This window comes from Numenius arquata, chromosome 3 (genome assembly GCF_964106895.1).
Source record: "Numenius arquata chromosome 3, bNumArq3.hap1.1, whole genome shotgun sequence".
NCBI classification, from domain to species: domain Eukaryota; kingdom Metazoa; phylum Chordata; class Aves; order Charadriiformes; family Scolopacidae; genus Numenius; species Numenius arquata.
This window is the reverse complement of record NC_133578.1, coordinates 71,957,070-71,974,411: the sequence shown is the minus strand read 5'-3', so window position 1 is coordinate 71,974,411 and position 17,342 is coordinate 71,957,070. Positions and strand designations below refer to the sequence as shown.

Here is a 17,342-nt window from a genome sequence, read left to right as displayed (position 1 = left end):
ACTTAGTGGATGCATACATTACTGCCATTGGATCTGAAAAGAAGAGTTTTCTGTTCTGGGGTTGATTTTCCCATAGAGTTGGGACAGTTCCAAGGACCCTTTGTGCTTTGGGGTACATACACCCCAAACCAGAGTACATTTATTAAAACTCCTATTGGCTTTTTATCCCCGAGACCTATAACCTATTCAAGCTATTGCGTTTCTAGTTTAATTTTCAGTCTTTTAATAGAACTACCCATCCATAAACCTGTGTGACTGGTTTCCCTATATAGTCTTTCTTTCTTTTATTTTCACATACTTCACTTACCTGAGCACCATTTTTCACTGTGTCATCTGCACAGCTTCCATCAGTTCCCAGTTAGAGACCGCTCCTGTGTGTCAGGTTTTGCAGACTGGTAGAGTACTCTGGATCCTGTGCATCATACCTCCCCACTGCTGACATTTCTTTCCTGCACTAGTGTGCTGTACCACTCATCGGGTATTCTACTTTGTGCCTGCCACTGTTGGCTGCAAACTCCTGAAAGAGTTCAAACTGTATGAGCTTTCCAACACTGGTTGTAATGGACTGATTGGAGACAATGGACCAACCTGAGACAAAGTGATTGACAGAACACCTAGTCCCTTCCTGACAAAGCATTTGACCAATTTTTAAAGGAGTTTTCCCGGTGAAAATTTTGGATAGTCTCAGAGAGTCCCTCAGGTAGCCCCTGCTGAGCCTAGACCGATTGAAAGCCACTATTTGTATCGTCAATGTGTTGATTAATAACCTGGGTGGGAAATCTGGCACTGCAGAATCAGCCAAACTGAACAAAGACAAGATGCTTTTAAATTATCTGTAGAAACTGTTCCTGAGGATGCAAAAAATGATCACGTAGGACAGCCTTTTATATGTGGTTAAGATAGGTAGAAGGTATTTTGTATGTTCTTTAAGATACTCAATAAGGATAGAATATGCCTGTGCTTGATTGATGACACAGGGTGATGGGCCAGATGGATACAGGAACTTAGCAGAGAATGGTTTGGGGAAATCTCACCCAGTCCAACTTAAATCACCACTGAAAGGGTCCTTGCAATGCAGATTTCTGTCGCCATCTGGGCAGTGACCAACTGTCCTGTTCAAAAGATTCGGTTTCCCATGTGAGCATTACTTTATGCAAAGATTCAAAAATAATGTTTAGTTTTGTTTTTCATTGATGTTGTTTGCTTGTTGGTTTTTTTTTTTATTATTTATTTATTTGGTTGGTTGTTTTTTTAAGAAACTAATGACTTGCTAATGACAGGCAAGAGATGCCTATTGAGGGGTAGGGAGGTCCCTTTTCCAAACCAGGACTTCATGGACCTTAAATTCTAAGGATGCTGGTCATTTCTATGCCTTCATCTCATGAGGGCTGATACCAATACACCCCCACAAACAAACAAAAGGCTCATTGACATTTCAGGTGTAAGGGACCTGTTTGCAAGGCCTGTGCAAAGCAAGGTCTTGATTTTGCATGCTACAAGTGCCTTCAGAGATTTAAAGCTTCATCCTTCACACGATTGCAGTTCAGTGTTTCCTGCAATCAGGAGAAAAGCTACAGCAATTTCAGTCTTTGTGTAACTCGGATGAATTTAACAGGGTAATATGGTAGATAAATGAGATTTAAGAGGGACTGAGAGGGCGTGATTAAGAGATGGCAAAAAATTGAGAGGGATAACTTTTAAAGTTGCAAATATTTAAAGGAATTTACTGTTTGTTACATGCAAGGAGCAGTGTTGCTCAGTGGCAGAAAGTAAAACGTGCTCTAGTCCAGAGCAGTCAGCAGAGTGTGGAGGCAACCAGGGCATTATTGTATGATAATTTCACATTTTTTTTTTCTCTTGATCTGTAGGGTCTACCTGGAAATCCAGGGGAAAGAGGGCCTCCTGGAAAACCAGTACGTAACTTCACTTCTATATTACATCTTCATTTTAACTCAGTTTCCATCTGTATACCTCACCTCAGAAGTGCACTTCAGTGCACTTCCACTGCTGGTCTTCCCAGCAGAGCAACTAGAAAAACACTAAGAACCACTAAGGGGTTATGATAAAAATATCTGTGATGGCTTTGGAACAGTATGAAAGTAATTGGATATCCTCCATGTGAACAAAAGCCCAAATTTTAAAGGCAGTTTCTTAGCACTGCTGTGCAGAACCCTCAGCAAGAACTGCGTTTCCTATATATGAAGAGTCAAACTCATCTCAGGTTTGTTGAAGTGCATTGATGATGTGGGGCAGCAAGTATGTTTTTGGCCCAGTGGGTCCTGGGCAGAGCAAGGGAAACCAATGAGAGTCTATAAGCATGTTCAGGAAAATTTCTTATAACTTGGTGTCTCTTAAACTTGCCTGAAATAATGAATTTCTCATTCCACAGGGTTCCTCACCCCCGCTCTCTCCGGAGGACATAAATCTCTTAGTAAAGGTAATCAGCCTTTGATGGTGGTGGGAGTTTATCTGTATGTTTGATTCAGACCTGACTAACACTCTGTGATGGGAAAATGTCTGAGCTACAAGGGAAAAAGGTGCCTTTAAATCCTCTGTCAAAGCTTGAAACTTGCAGGTCTCCTACTTGCATAGGTATGGGGACACTAGAACACTTGCTGGAGATCAAAATCCAGTGCTTTTTGACCGTCCCCAGCAGTGATGTGACCTACAAAGATCTTTATAACATGGTGTGTGTTACAAAAGCTGTGAGGCTTTTTTCAGCTCTTTCTGAGGCACGAATTCCATAGGAGAAATAAACATTGTCAACTTATATTACCTAAAACAGAAAATGGAAACCATTTTAATAAAATGTCTGATTTTTCTCATATACCTTCAACTGGAGTGACTGGAGTAGTTTTGAGCTGTGGGTGCAAAGCCAGTTTGCAGAGTGCATCTAAAAGGATGCAGGTAATTAACCCCAGATGCACCTGTGTTTCAAAATTGCTGATCTTTCTGTCTGCTTTTACTCTCCATGTAGAGAGTTGTTTGGGAAATAAGTCAGTATTTGATAGGTGTTGACTGCAAAATCTTTACAGATTTCCATGGGCTGAGTTGGAAGATTTTTAAGCAGTCTTGGGACATGGCAAGAAATCCTTTCTTATTGATTAAGAGAAACTAAAAAATTACCTTTCTTTACCAACCCCATTGAAAAAAAGGACCCTTTTCAGATTGCTACTGTGAAATGCTTTCCTTGAAGAGCTGTCTTCTTATGGAGACAAGTATTTTTCTGGAGATTTCACTGTATGGTATTGTTCGGGATTTCTGATCAGGACAATAGCAAGCGACTGATTCTTGGGTATAGGATGTAATTTTGATGTTCCTTTTTTTTTCTTCCTTTGATTATGTCATGGTTAAACACACTCATATGCCTTGTGTATTCTTTCTGTTTGGTACTTTTTCACTCCACACTTGGTACAGATCTATATAAAGCAACACCTTGAAATCCCAGATGAAATTAGGGCTCTGTTGTTCTGGGTGTTTCTCAAGCCACTTATAAGTAGATAAATATGCATGTAGGAACTGGGACTTAGAAAGACAGTTTATCCCACAATTTTGCAACAGATCATTGACAGAGGTGGATGTTGGAGCAAGGTCTCCTAACTCTCGGCCTGATGATCTGTCTGTTGTGCTACCCCATCTCTTATAAGCAGAATTCACTCCCCTTTTCCCGAAGGGAGCGTGCCTTTGAAATGGAAATATCATGCTCGTGGTATTTCATTTCCTGAGGGCAGTAGAAACGTAAAGACTACTGAGATGTTTCAAAGAGTTTTTGGAAGGAAGGAGGTAGTAATTCTCCATGACAGAATTTGGCCAGGACACGGTGACATTCACACGGTCTTCACAAACTCCATTGGATGAGTTCTCTTTGGCCATGTTAGCTGCTGAATAATTTCCTTTGCAGAGCACCCTTTCTGACATTGTGCTGCACCTGGGTTTTCCCTTGCAATCTGCCCTCTGAACAGTAACCCAGATCTTTCAGACGGGTATAGACACAATTTTCTAGTAATCTTGTAGCTTCAGAACAATATTGTTCTTGCTAGTCTTGCTTGGCGGCTTTCTGACCTCCCCATTGGGAAGAGCTTTTCCTTGGTTTCTTGATCCTGGATGATCAGTTAGGAATAGTCCAACTAGAACTGATAGAAACTCCCCATGGGAGCATGTGAGAGCTCAGCTGCTGACCCTCGCTCTGTCCCACACTGCCCTCATTTCAGTTCTGGAAGGCAAAGTAATCCAAGTCCTACCCAATGTGGCCAAACTACAAAGGCCTACGTTATTATACTAACCCCACACTGCTGCATTCACAATGAGTGTCTGTAGGGTCTGCTAAGGGCCTTCAGTCTATCGTTAGTTTACTTCTCCATGTTTCTGTCCAAGGACGTGTGCAGTGAATGTCCCCCTGGCCCACCAGGACTGCCAGGCATCCCAGGTTTCAAAGGTGACAAAGGGCTCCGAGGACCACCAGGTAGAGATGGCCAGGATGGGAAAATGGTAAGAGAGCTGGGGAAGTGACCATCCCTTGGATGGGGTGTAACCTTGTTTTTCTTATAATATTTTTAAAGAGTTGATTTTTATTTTATTTTCGTTAACAACCTACTGAATCTTTTTTGAGATATCTGTGGAGTCAATGGACTAAACTAGTGCTCACCTCTACCTCTTCTGCGTTGCAGGGGAATGCTGGTCCCAGAGGTCCTGCAGGCCCACCTGGGCTGGATGGCCCAAAGGTTGGTTGCGTTTCTTCAGTTGTCTAATAAAAGCCATGGTGGTTTTATCCACAGACTCTGAATGTTTCCTAAAACACACTATAGGGAGCAATCCTTGTTTCAACTATATGCTTCTGCCTAATGGTCTAGGGACAGAGACCAACATAAAACTTCCAGTGTCTGAAGGATTCAAAAAACACCACATTTCAAGTGTTTCCCATGAAGAGGTCTGTCATCAGTGTGCTCACAATGCCAGTTCCTGGTCACAATCAAAACCTTTACAACTGCCTAATGTAAAATAAATCAAAACAAATCAATGGAGGGAGAGATAAGGTGATTTCATGATGGACCACAGTTTCCTCCAGACTTCCCTGCATTACTGTCCTACTGTCTAAAACAGCTTCTGCTCTTTTAACACCTTTGTATTTGCACTTATTAGAGTGCAGGGCAAGCTAATAGAGATTCATGAATTAATTTTATATCTTGCAATTAAAAGTGTGGTGGGGAGAGCAGTAGAGTCTCCAAAGTAAATATAGGATGGATAGAAATGAATGTATGTTCCAGGATAAAATTTGCAAAAGAATTAGTAACCCATAAAGACAATAACTGGTAGAAATGCCAATTAGTCTGAGACATACGATGTCTGCTGCTTTCTTAAATGCTATGAAAATGCAGAGATTTGGGCAGAAAGACTGAATGTTTAGGTGAAGTATCAGGACCAATTTTAAACTGTACATGTGTATAAAATAAAATCAAGTAATTGATAAATAGTCTAACTTGTATTCAGTAAAAAGGCAGATTCACAGAATTTGCAAATGTTAAAAAAATATTGTAAGACCCCTAAGAAACTGCAAACACAAAGATAGTCTTTGTGACTCCTTTCTAACATTAGGAGGATCCTCATAGTGAAAGACTCAAATTGCTCTGCACTTTTGAAGATGTAGTATATTGTCCTTAACAATACTTTACATCCAAACTAGTATTAGGTCCCATTCTGAAATACAGCAGTAAAAATGCAGATCTTTGCTCATGAGCAGCTTCATGCCTTCTGGCAATATGAGTTAGGCCTCTTTTAATTAATAAATAACAGCCCACCCTCCCCCATTTTTCTGCTAGCTCTCCTGTAGTAAACCAGAGTATTATTTCCGTGGTAGGAGATTCATTAGTGTTCTGTGCATTGTTCATAACTTGTTCCCCATCATCTCAGTATTTTTCACTGTGAGACTCATCTTGCCTTACTTTAAGCACTGATAATTCAGACATCCACATTTGAGTTGACTGCTTCTGTTCAGTTGTCAGTAGGAAAGAAAAAGAGAGAGAAAGAGGGGGGCACTTTCTGGGTATGAATTTTCTGACTGCACCTTAGAAATGCCAGTTTTATTGCTGCTGCCCCTGAAGGAAGAGATTACTAGCTCATACTGTGGTCACCTTTGTTGGGCAAGATGATTCCTTACTATCTGATTTAGTGACGTTCCTAACAACCTGTCTAATTTCTAAGGATATGTAATTCCTCTTCATGTCCATGAGACTAAAACATAAAAAAAAGGGCTACACTGGGTCTACTCAAAGGCCATTCATCACATATAATCCTGCCTCCAACATTGGTAGTGAAAGTCCAGGGAAGACTTTAAGAGGAAGGCAAGTAGGACTCAGTCCTAATTTATCTGTTTTATGCTCAAATGTCCAAGTACTTTATGAAATAGGTCAAAAAGCTGATACAATACTGAATCTAAGTGACTTTCAATGGCTTTTTTTTTCCTTTTTTTTCATTATCAGGGTTCTAAAGGAGACCGTGGTATGACTGGGGATGCAGGAGAAAAAGGTGAACAGGTAAAAACAGAATGTGGTGTCCAACAGTGCTGTCACTGTGACTGTTCTTTCATCAATAACTCCTGTGATGTCAGTAGAGGAATACCCTTCTCAGGGACAGAGGAGGAAGATGGGAGCTCCTTGTCACTGATAAATATCAAATGGACTATGCTGAAGAGTGCTGTAGCAGTCCTCCACAGCTTCTGTCCCCATGTCCAGTAAAAACCTTCCCATACGAAGACAGGCTGAGAGAGTTGGGGATGTTCAGCCTGGAGAAGAGAAGGCTCTGGGAAGACCTTATTGCAGCATTTCAGTACTTAAAAGGGGCTTATAAGAAAGTTTGGGGCAAACTTTTTAGCAGGGCCTGTCGTGATAGGATGAGGGGTAATGGTTTTAAACTAAAAAAATGTAGATTTAAACTAGATAGAAGAAAGAAATTTTTTACAATGAGAGTGGTGAAACACTGGCCCAGGTTGCCCAGAAAGGAGGTAGGTGACTCATCCCTGGAAATATTCAAGTTCAGGTTGGACAGGGCTCTGAGCAACCTGATCTACTTGAAGATGTCCCTGCTCATTGCAGGGGGGTTAGACTAGATGGCCTTTAAAAGTCCCTTCCAACCCAAACTATTCTATGATTCTACGATCTGTTTCCTCATATCTAGATTGGATGCATTTAACTCTCTACATTACCTAACATTTAGTCACTTCCCCAGATAAAGGCTAGGTTCTCTAGATCCTAAAGACAACCACCTCCTGGGTTGAAAAAGCCAGTGTTTGTCCCAGAAGATGAATGTAAGGATGACCTCTTTTATAAGGGATTGAGATGCCACAGGAAAGAGGAGAATGGTCTAAATTAGAGCAAACTTCAATAGTTAATTTTGTCAAGGGTTGAGTCAATAGTTTAAGGTGCAGATCAGCACCTTTTCAATGAGACTTGTAGGATATTTTAAACAGGTTTGGTTTCCTGCCTGATCTCCTGCCTTGTACAAATTCACAATATCTGTTCCTGTCTCCCATTAGTACAGACTAAAGAATATATTAGAAAAAGTACACCTTAACACTATGTTTATTTATGAAGTACCTGCCTTGAAACCAAGGTTTTGCTTTAAAAAGTCATGGTTCCTTATTTCCTTATAAACAGTTCTCTGTGTATTGTCTCTTTTTGATGTTACCTCACAGTCTTCAATTACCAGTTAACTTTTGTACTACTAGAAATGTGAGTAATGCATAAAGAAAGCCTCTCTCTTCATTCTGCAGGGACACCCTGGAATGCCCGGCTTCTCAGGGGCTCCTGGAAACCCTGGTCCACCTGTAAGTTCCTCTGTAGAAAGACTATCCTATATTTTCCTTACTAATGAAGTTGTTGCAAGCTCCATATGGAAGAAAGGACCATTCCCACCCACCTGTGCATCGCATTTGCTTTTTCCAGTGTGTTCCTAATGGTCCCCTGAGTGTCATAGAGCTCCCTAGTCACAATAATTGCTATTTAATACATTGGCCACTTTTCACTGATTGCTTCAACTCACTCTGTAAATTGATGCTAAGCTTCAATCGTTCTCTTTATACAAGGCAATGATCATGAAAGCTCTTCCACAGAGACTACTTAGTAGCATGTGTATAGGTGTTTTCTTATATGTGGAACACCTTGTCAGTCTAGAGCAAGCAGATCTAAGAATATTTTAGTTCTCAATTTTTCCCAGTGGTATGAGACTGGATTTTCTCCAGTTTTCATATCCCGTGGATTACTTTTGAATTAAAAGGCCTTTAATTTAAGAGAGCTGTCCCTCTCCATCACAGTCCTCCTCTTTCCTAGCTCTACTCTCTCCGCAAATACAGCTGTGTTTCTTTGTATTTAAAAAGGGGTGACAGCACAGAGGCAGGGCTGAAATAACTTGGCTCTCCTGCTTGTGGTATCACCGCTTATGCCCTCCAAGAGTTGTGACTTTTCCTTAGCAAAGGGCTTTTCTTTCCAAAGTGCCTTTCTTTTCCCACAGTCATCACCACTCATATTGCTGCTTACGCTGCAGTTTGGCTATGCCATGCTGAGGGTGTGTAGCCTTCTTCTGTTCTGGATATCAGCACAGTCTCTTCAAAGCCCAATTCACATTGCACTGACTAAACGACAGAAAGTACCAGAAAAGAGGATTACATTAAAATTCTGTTTTCAGATGGTAGCAGTGCCTAAAGGACGCTGAAAGTTTTGCCATTGGGACAACACATGGACCTGCTTTGTGGGTCATTTGTGTTCCTGTGAGCATTATTTTAGGAGAATATCATAATACAGACACATACTGCCACAGCCATGGGGTTATTCCAGTAGGATTAAAACCTTTAAAATTTTCCTGTGAGACCCTCTGAATAGACTCACAGTGAAAGGAAATGTGCAAAGTGAAAATGAGCCTGTCGAAGCACAGCAAAATGTGATGTTCCCCTAGATATTTTTTTCTTCAACTTTTGCTGACTTTTTCCTCTGTCTGCATTGACTTGTGGCTCCAGGAGTTTGCCTGTCGCAGTGTGCTTCAAACTGCTCCCATAATTTCTGTTCTTCAGAGTTATTTTTGTCACAAGATTGGCTTCCTATTTGTCCCCTATTTTCAGAAGGAAGGGCTAGGACTAAACTCAAATATCTGACTATTTCTGGCTTTGGAGGCTGATTGGATGCAGAGGTTGGCACTGCTTTTCTGTGTTGAATGAGAAATGATGGAACGAATGCTGAACTGAATGACTGAAGAAAACTTCAGTGTAGCCAGCTGTGGTAGGGAGCGTGTTGACAAACGTACAAAATGCGCTAATCACTCCTGTTTTTTCTGCTTTATTTTTTTTAGGGACCAGATGGGGTACCAGGACCAATAGGACCAGCAGGAAACCCAGGAGACATAGTAAGATCTAAGATTTGTGTTTCACCACCAGCTTCACCTATTTTTAACTTTGTGAAGTAAATCTGAGCGGGAACCCACGCAATGTCCTTTGAAAGCTCTCCAAACTATTCACCCTGAATCAAATCTACACCTGCAAGTAGGACCCCATAAATGACCACAGATTACTCTGTTCCTGCAGTTTTGTTTACTCACCAGATGAAACTCGAAATTAGCCAGAGCACAATCTAGTCCCTGGGACCTCTAAGGAGGTTTTTATACCTCTTGTCTGTTTGTCCTTGCTATTAGCATCTCTTAGCCTCTAGAACAGGATGCCTAAATCTGTTAGGATGCTTCATGACCCAGGCTGACATCTGAACTGAACATGGGGATTGTCAAAATGAAACCAGCAACTTTTTGAAGGATGTCACAGCACAGACCGCTCAGATCATAGAATCATAGAATGGTAGAATAGTTTACATTGGAAGGGACCTTTAAAGGGTCCTCATAGGACCTCATAGGAGGGTGCTCCAGCCCTCTGATCATTTTTGTGGCCTCCTCTGGACCTACTCCAACAGGTCCATGTCTTTCCTGTACTCAGGGCAGATACCAGGGCCTTGGACCATTCCCTGGCACCACTAAAAAATGCTAGTACAGATGTAACCTTTGAGAAGTCCATCAAGAATTTTGCTACTGCTGTTTCATTTGGATGGTGTTCAGATGCCACTTTAGGGTAATGCATCAGAAAAACCTGGGAGAGACAGGTAATCTGATTGATGCTAACTTCAGGTTGAAAAGAAAAAAAATTAACTTTCCCAGAGTGATGCACGCTGTTGAGCTGGAACAGTTTAAGACTGTGTAATTCTGTGATTAATTTCTAGAGCAAGGTTTCCTAAAGCAAGGTGCCTTTTGCAAATCCATTTCAACCTGAACTTCATCAGGAGTGAACAGTGGTGGCTGCTGTGAAATCAATGAGTGTTCTCAGCAGAAAGGCCAGAGATTACACAGACAGGCTGGCTGAAATTCCCTTTCAAAAGGGTGATCAAGGTTGAGACACTGTGAAAGACCTGGGATGCCATTGTCCAGTCCTGTAGAGCAAGGGGATTTTTTGGGACTGTCATCAAGGCACTTCTTATAACTACTCATATGATAACTATAAAATATAGATATTCTACTTCCTGGCTGGACACCTCATGCAGGAAGTTAAGGACTAAATGTGAAATATAATTAAACTTCAGAAAAAATTACCAGTGATTTCAGTGGTTTCTCCATCTGTAACAACTTACAGCTAGTACTGGATGTTTTATGTGAGAAGAAAGCCCTCCAGTTTAAGCTAGAAGGAATTCAAGGAAACCTCATAGGCTGTGTGACAAGGGCTACAAGTCCAGCTTCTCACAGTTGTGCCTTGTCAAACTCTTCATCTGATAAATATTCATCTGATAGAAGCATCTGAGGAGGTTGTCTGACCCGCAGTGTTTCTGCTTTCTTTCCAGGGAAAAGATGGCCCTCCAGGTCCACAGGGCCCACCAGGGCTGCCTGGACTTCCAGTGAGTGCAATTCAGCTCCTTCTCATTCAATACATTAAACTGTTCATAAACACATAGGTGTGTAAAACAGACAGGTGACATTTTTGAGGTGCTTTGAAAGCTATGCATGATCTGTAATTGCATCCGTCATGTTGATGCTATGTCCGTGGTCCAGGACAGCGTGAATGCTGTATTTGATCACTTTAAAGCTAAGAGTTAATTACCAATGTGAGTAAGTTCTGTTCCTTATCTGCCTCCTTGTTGGAAGAAATACTGTCATGCAGAGCACAAAAATCAAGTAATAGCTCCAGTAAAAGGACACAAGAATTCATAGAATGGAATGCTGTCGTTGAATCCGCAGTTGAAATAATTCCTTTGCACTGACCCAAGTTCAAGTGCATCTTGGGCATAGACTCTTCTCTTCTGGAAAATGTCTTAGTACAACATTTTGTTTTTTTTTTAATCTGTCGTAGGGATAGGCCCAGAGCTATTTCTAGTGTAAAGAGGCCTAGCTGAATGAAAATAATAGCATTATAATGATTTATAACAGCTCTTTTTAGAATCCTGCTTGAAAATTGTTGGAGTGCTCACTGAAAGGAGGAAACCCCTTATTGGAGAGGGAAACAGTTTATGCTGTTACAGTGGTGTGGGAAGGAGAGGTGTATGGCTGAGCTATGGAAATAGGGTAGTTTTTGGAGGATTAGGCAAACTTAAGTATGCCATGATGAAGCAGAGTTGTCACTGTGAAACTCACGCTGACAAAAACCACACCAGTCTTTCTTGTTGACTCCTTCACTTTACCCTGTTTTGCATTTCATTTACAGGGCATTGCTGGGACTGATGGCAAAGATGGCAAGCCAGGATCTCTTGGGGAACCGGTAATTTAATTTAAAACTGTTTCACTCAGGCAATCAAAGCCTGCATCCAGTTATTTCTTTTGGAGCTGCCTATCTATGGACTCCTTAGGGGGGGCAGGGAGCTTATTTGCATGTCTTTTTTTTTAACACCAGAAGGACTATATTGTCTTGACCAATTTATAAGAATCACACACTAACAATCTTGAAAAGAAACTGTGTTCTTTTACTTTTACAGTTACCATAAATACAGTAAAACGTAGTGATTCCACTTTTACAGCTACTGTAAATATTGCAGAGAAAGAAGGCTGTCTTGGAACATTAAAACTAGTGATCTATTTTTTAGGTGAAAGATTATGGGGCATAAAAAGTTTAGAGGAGGCGTCTTTAAAGAAGCCTTTTCTGGATTGCTCTGTGACAGTTCTGTTGTGCAGAATTAGAGGTTTTATGCTTGATTTTCTCTACTTAGCGTGTACTTGCATTTGTTGAGCAAAAAAAACTGAGCCATGAAGTTGTCAGCCCAAAGGAAATCTTAATAAATTGGGCAGTGAATGTTATTCCTTGCAACTGTGTTTGTTATATGAAGAATGTGTTTCCAGTATCTGATACTGCCAGCCCTTTTCTGAGACTTGTCAAATGGCACTTAGTGATTCTGTGAAGAGCCAAGTCCCCAGTCATTAGGACGACTGGTGGTATGTGGAGCAGCTCCTGTCAGAGCAGCTGCAGACAGTTGTGTGCTTGCGTCAAAACACCTGGTTTCTACATCCAGATGATGATTTTGCATGTGCTGACTGGGTATTAGTGCAGTTATTGGTGTTACGCCTCTGACACTAAAACACTATAAAGGTGCACCAGTCCAAAGGTGTAAGCTGGCTTTGAACCTCAAAGGCTGCATTCGGAAAAGGAGGCTGGGGGGGAGACCTTATCGCTCTCTACAACTACTTGAAAGGAGGCTGTAGCGAGGTGGGGATCAGTCTCTTCTCCCAAGTAACAAGTGATAGGACAAGGGGAAATGGCCTCAGGTTGTGCCAGGGGAGGTTTAGATTGGATATTAGGAAAAATTTCTTCACTGAAAGTGTTGTCAAGCATTGGAACAGGCTGCCCAGGGAAGTAGTTGAATCGCCATCCCTGGAAGTTTTTAAAAGACGGGTAGACATGGTGCTTAGGGACATGGTTGGGTGGTGGTCTTGGCAGTGTTAGGTTGACAGTTGGGCTCAGTGATCTTAAAGGTCCCTTCCAACTGAGATGAGTCTACGATTCTATTCTATGATTCTATGACACTGCAGGTTAGCGGTATGTGTGGGAACATCTGTCACTGCTGTCCTTGCACATTCAGACTCCAGCCTTGCTTGAGAAACCCTGAGCAATCACAGTTCTCAGTGCCGTTACATCTAAGGGAGCACAGTAGGAAGAGCTTTCAACAGCAGAGATGGACCTGAGACTCTCTCTAACATGAACATGATTGTTTCCCATAGGGAAAGCCTGGAGAACCAGGGCTCCCAGGCCAGGAGGGTGCCAGAGGCTTACCGGTAGGTGCTGCTCTGAAGGGGTCAATCCAATCACTTTTCTTCACTATAGCTGGGAAGATTTTGTTGGGCAGATGAGGTCCCTTACTGATGCAGACATATAACCAAAGAGCTGGCCTGGCTGAGAATAGTCACAGCATTGTGACTAAATAAGTAATCAACAAAAATCGAACACAGGCATTTCCAAATCCTTCACATTTGGAGAAGGTCCCTTGCCTAGAAATTAAAACTCATAACCTCATGAAGCCCCTTCTACCAGAAGGCATGGTCACAGCTGTAGTCCTTGTGCTGTTACATGTCCTCAGAAAGGATGGGGACAATGAAATTTAAGGTTAAAAATTTGGCTGGTCACACCAGGAATACACTTGCAGCCTAAGGAGCTATGGAAAGCTCTTTCTTCCTGTGATGTGGCCCTTCCTAATCACTCCCTGGGACATGGCAGCTCCGCACTGACCAGTCCCCAGTAACCTTAGGCAAAATCAGGAAGGTTATTAAGTATACATTCAAGCTAGAGTTTTCTTGGTGTTTCACGCATCTAGGTAATGGGTAATTATTGATTTAATTCTCTTTGGCAGGGTTTCAAAGGACAGAGAGGTGATACAGGTCCCCCAGGTCCCCGGGTAAGTAACATGTACCACATGCTTGATTATCCTTTGGAGAAAGATTGTGTGAATGGAAGTTGACCTTTCTGAGGCAATAGGCAAAAATAATGACAGGTCTGTGTATAATATGATTGTTTTCAACCACAAACCCGTGGGTCACACCCATGGCGTACAATCACAGCAGCTGTTTTCATTCCCTCTGTGGAAGTTCTGCTTCCAGGTAAGGCGAGGCAGCTGGTAGAGCTGAGTCCTCCGATGCTCCCTTTATGAGAAAGTTTCAGGGATGCCTCCATACCACATCCCTCTGGTATAAATGCTGATGTTCAAGGTGAGGAAACCTACAGCGCTTGTTGAACAAGTATCAGCTCTCCTCTAAAAATGCCTAAGTACAAAGTTGAGGGACAAAACTTACAGAAATGAGAATAGAAATGTCTCCAGCCCTTTGACTTAGTTGCCTCTGGATCATAAACCCCAAAATTCAAGTCCTGCATGAAAAATTGGCCTCCTCTCAGTTCTAAGCAATGCAGTACAAAAAGCTCCTGGGTGTAGAAAGTGGAATACAAACCTGAATGTCCTTCTGCCTAATTCTGGCTTTTTACAGGGAGATAAAATGCTCTGTTTGCAGGAGTTTAGCTGAAAAATCCAGTGCTGGAGTTCCTCATCTCTTCCTCATTACAGTAGCTTCTGTATCATGAATAGGTCGGTGGTTTTCAGTGACTGCACTGGCAGTAGCAAATATTCTGCTGGGAAGCAGTGTGCTGCCTTGTGCATCACTTACAGAAGATGCTTCTGAGTTATTTTTAATAAGCTGCATGTCACGTATGATGTACGAGGCTCTTGCTGGCTTTTAAAAACTTTTCACTGAGCTCAGTCCAATATCACAGAAACCCATACCACTTATAGTGGTGTTACTGGTCTGTCTTTGACCTTGAGCTGGTCTCTCTTTCCTTTTTGCTGAATTGCAGGGGGAGCCAGGTGCGACAGGTCCTGCTGGGCGTGAGGGGCCACCAGGGAAGGATGTAAGTACACCATTTTGAGCAGAAACTAATCTCTTTCTCCCTGACAAATGAAGATTTTAATTCACAGCGACCCTGACCTAAAACAACTGCAGAAACTGCAATGAAGGGTGAATTGCTGCAGCAGTGCACAGGGAATGATTTGTGCAAAGATCATTAGGGTAACAAAGAATTTGAGGACCTTTGTCACTGCTCAGCTGCTGACACTTAAATGTCAGCTATATCCTTGGAAAAGCAGAGAAAGCTGCGTTGTTTGAATCCCAGGCTGTGCTGTGTAGCCACGGACCTGCTTTCTGCCACCCCTCTCCGAGCAGTGCTTCGTTCTGCAGGTCCCTCTGGGCCAGGTTCTGTCACGCTTCCTCTGCAAAAGCTGTACCTTACTGCCTGCGTAGGTCCTCCAAAATCTGTGAAATACCTATGGAATAAGATGCTGCTGCTCAGAGGAAAGAGAGATGGTACAAACAGATCCTCTGACATTATTAGTGTCAAACGCAGTCACATAACAAAGTCCTGGGAGAGCGTGGCTGACGTGGGTTCCTGCAGCAGCAGCCGCTGGGTGATGTACCCAGCGGCTGATGTGCCATTGCCAGGGGACCTGGGGAAGTGGTTTCTCATTTGCACCCCCCTGTATCACTGCAAAACTGTTGTGCTGCAAATGGTACCCTTCAAAGTAAAATGGAAGACAGACCTAGGGGAACTCCTCAGAGCAGACAGAAGCCAGTCTTAAGGCTCCCTCAGGAGAGAACGAAGTAGTCAATGTTTGAGGAACACTGGAGAATCTCTGTCCCTGAGAAAACAAGCTTTAAGATAACCTGATAATAATGGTTTCTGCATGTAATCAGATTGCATTTAGTGATAGAAGTTTAAAATTCAAAAGGCTGTTCTTCCTCATACATAACTGAAAGGGGGTAGTGACACTTTAATGCTGTTTTCCTCTAATACGTGAACAGCCTAATTTAGTAGGAACATTTTCAAATGCCTGTTTTCTTGTCTTCATGTCAGATCTTTCCCTCTCACCAGAATACTTCTCTTCATTTCAGGGTGAAACAGGTCCCATAGGACCACAGGGCCCTCGGGGTCTCAGAGGGCCGCCGGTGAGTTTTCTCTCCTGACAAGCCAGTTCTGGAGGTACGTTGTATATAGTGGGAACTTTCTGCAGTCCAGAACTCTGGTTTGGAAGAAAAGTCTTAAGCAAGATTCAAGTGATGTTCGCTTAAAACATTTTGCCTACTTTGAGGAAGACAAATCCGAATGATATTGCTAGAAACTGATGAAGATTTATAATAGTGCAATGGAGTGATGGTTGCTGACTTGGTGGGAAGAATAGTTTAATGGATTCTGGCAGGACTGCAGTGTCAGAAGGGCTCATATTCCAGTCCTGCCTCTGGCATCTCACTCACTTCTCTCATGGCCTCAGTTTTCAAAGGCAGACACTAATTGCGGGTGCCCAGTTTGAGATATGTGGGGTCCAGTTGTGATGCTATTAATTTTTGTCATGGTTGCTGTAATTTCTTCTGGGAAAAAAAAAGGCAGCATAATTTTAGGAGAAGCTTTGTTTAATTGAAGACCTGTAGTGTTTTATTACAACTTCAGTGGAGAAATGGCAATTTAGTTGACATTTCAGAAAGTGTCATTTGGGACAGCTAAGAAATTACTTTTGTTAATTTCATGGGCTTTTCAATTCTCTCTTAAAAATCAACCCTTTCCAAATTTGAATGCAGGTCTCTGTTGCTGAACCTGGGCACATCTTTAATATGTTGCAACAAGTAATTTCTTTTCCTTCTCAGAAGATCTGCTAGTGAAACAGATTCTACAACATGTTCCATAATCAGGGCAAAATGCTGATTCAGCCAGCAATGCCAGGAGCTGGAGCTGGAGGTCCCTTGGAGCTGGGAGGGTAGGGGTTTGAATTAGACTAGAGAAGCATATGGAGAGCTCCTGTGTCTACCTTGTAACATATCTCATTATTCCTGTACAGCTGGCATCACTCACTAACGTGTCATGCCCCCGCACAATGCTAGCAATGAATAAAAAGATTTGAGGAGACAGAAATTATCATTAAATCCAGATCATATTCTTCTTTGGAGAAGAGATACTTGGGATTTTGTATGTTGGAGGGCAAAGCATCAGCTTCTCTTGTTCTTCCTCTGCTTTGTTTCTTCTCTAACAAGGAACGTGAGGCATGATTTTGAATATTGTGATTAAAAGCGCTGGTCTTTATGGTCAACCCCAATGCAGGGAAAAACATCTCTGCATGGTTAGCTGGGAGGAGCAAGGTGTAGAGTGTCATCTCACCGAACTAGAGTCAAGGTAGATGTTCAGCTCAGCTACTTTGATAAGGAATGGTGAGAAACAGGTCTTTCTAAATGGTGATTTGGCTCATTCTGAGTTGTTTGGTGCCAAGCAAGTATCAAATGCCTCAAGGCTTTAGAACAAGTATTTCCCTCTGTTCCCC

At 42.1% G+C, this 17,342-nt stretch overlaps 1 protein-coding gene across 1 annotated transcript in view; it reads left to right on the top strand.

Annotated features, from left to right (window-relative positions):
- COL22A1 (collagen type XXII alpha 1 chain) overlaps positions 1 to 17,342 on the top strand; it is a 199,071-nt gene that overhangs the window by 170,261 nt on the left and 11,468 nt on the right. The window contains exons 42-54 of the mRNA XM_074145482.1: positions 1,869 to 1,913; positions 2,390 to 2,437; positions 4,375 to 4,488; positions 4,668 to 4,721; positions 6,477 to 6,530; positions 7,766 to 7,819; positions 9,334 to 9,387; positions 10,857 to 10,910; positions 11,714 to 11,767; positions 13,219 to 13,272; positions 13,845 to 13,889; positions 14,837 to 14,890; positions 15,928 to 15,981. Of these exons, the coding sequence (XP_074001583.1) occupies positions 1,869 to 1,913; positions 2,390 to 2,437; positions 4,375 to 4,488; positions 4,668 to 4,721; positions 6,477 to 6,530; positions 7,766 to 7,819; positions 9,334 to 9,387; positions 10,857 to 10,910; positions 11,714 to 11,767; positions 13,219 to 13,272; positions 13,845 to 13,889; positions 14,837 to 14,890; positions 15,928 to 15,981 (738 nt within the window). The remainder of the gene's footprint in view (positions 1 to 1,868; positions 1,914 to 2,389; positions 2,438 to 4,374; positions 4,489 to 4,667; positions 4,722 to 6,476; positions 6,531 to 7,765; positions 7,820 to 9,333; positions 9,388 to 10,856; positions 10,911 to 11,713; positions 11,768 to 13,218; positions 13,273 to 13,844; positions 13,890 to 14,836; positions 14,891 to 15,927; positions 15,982 to 17,342) is intronic.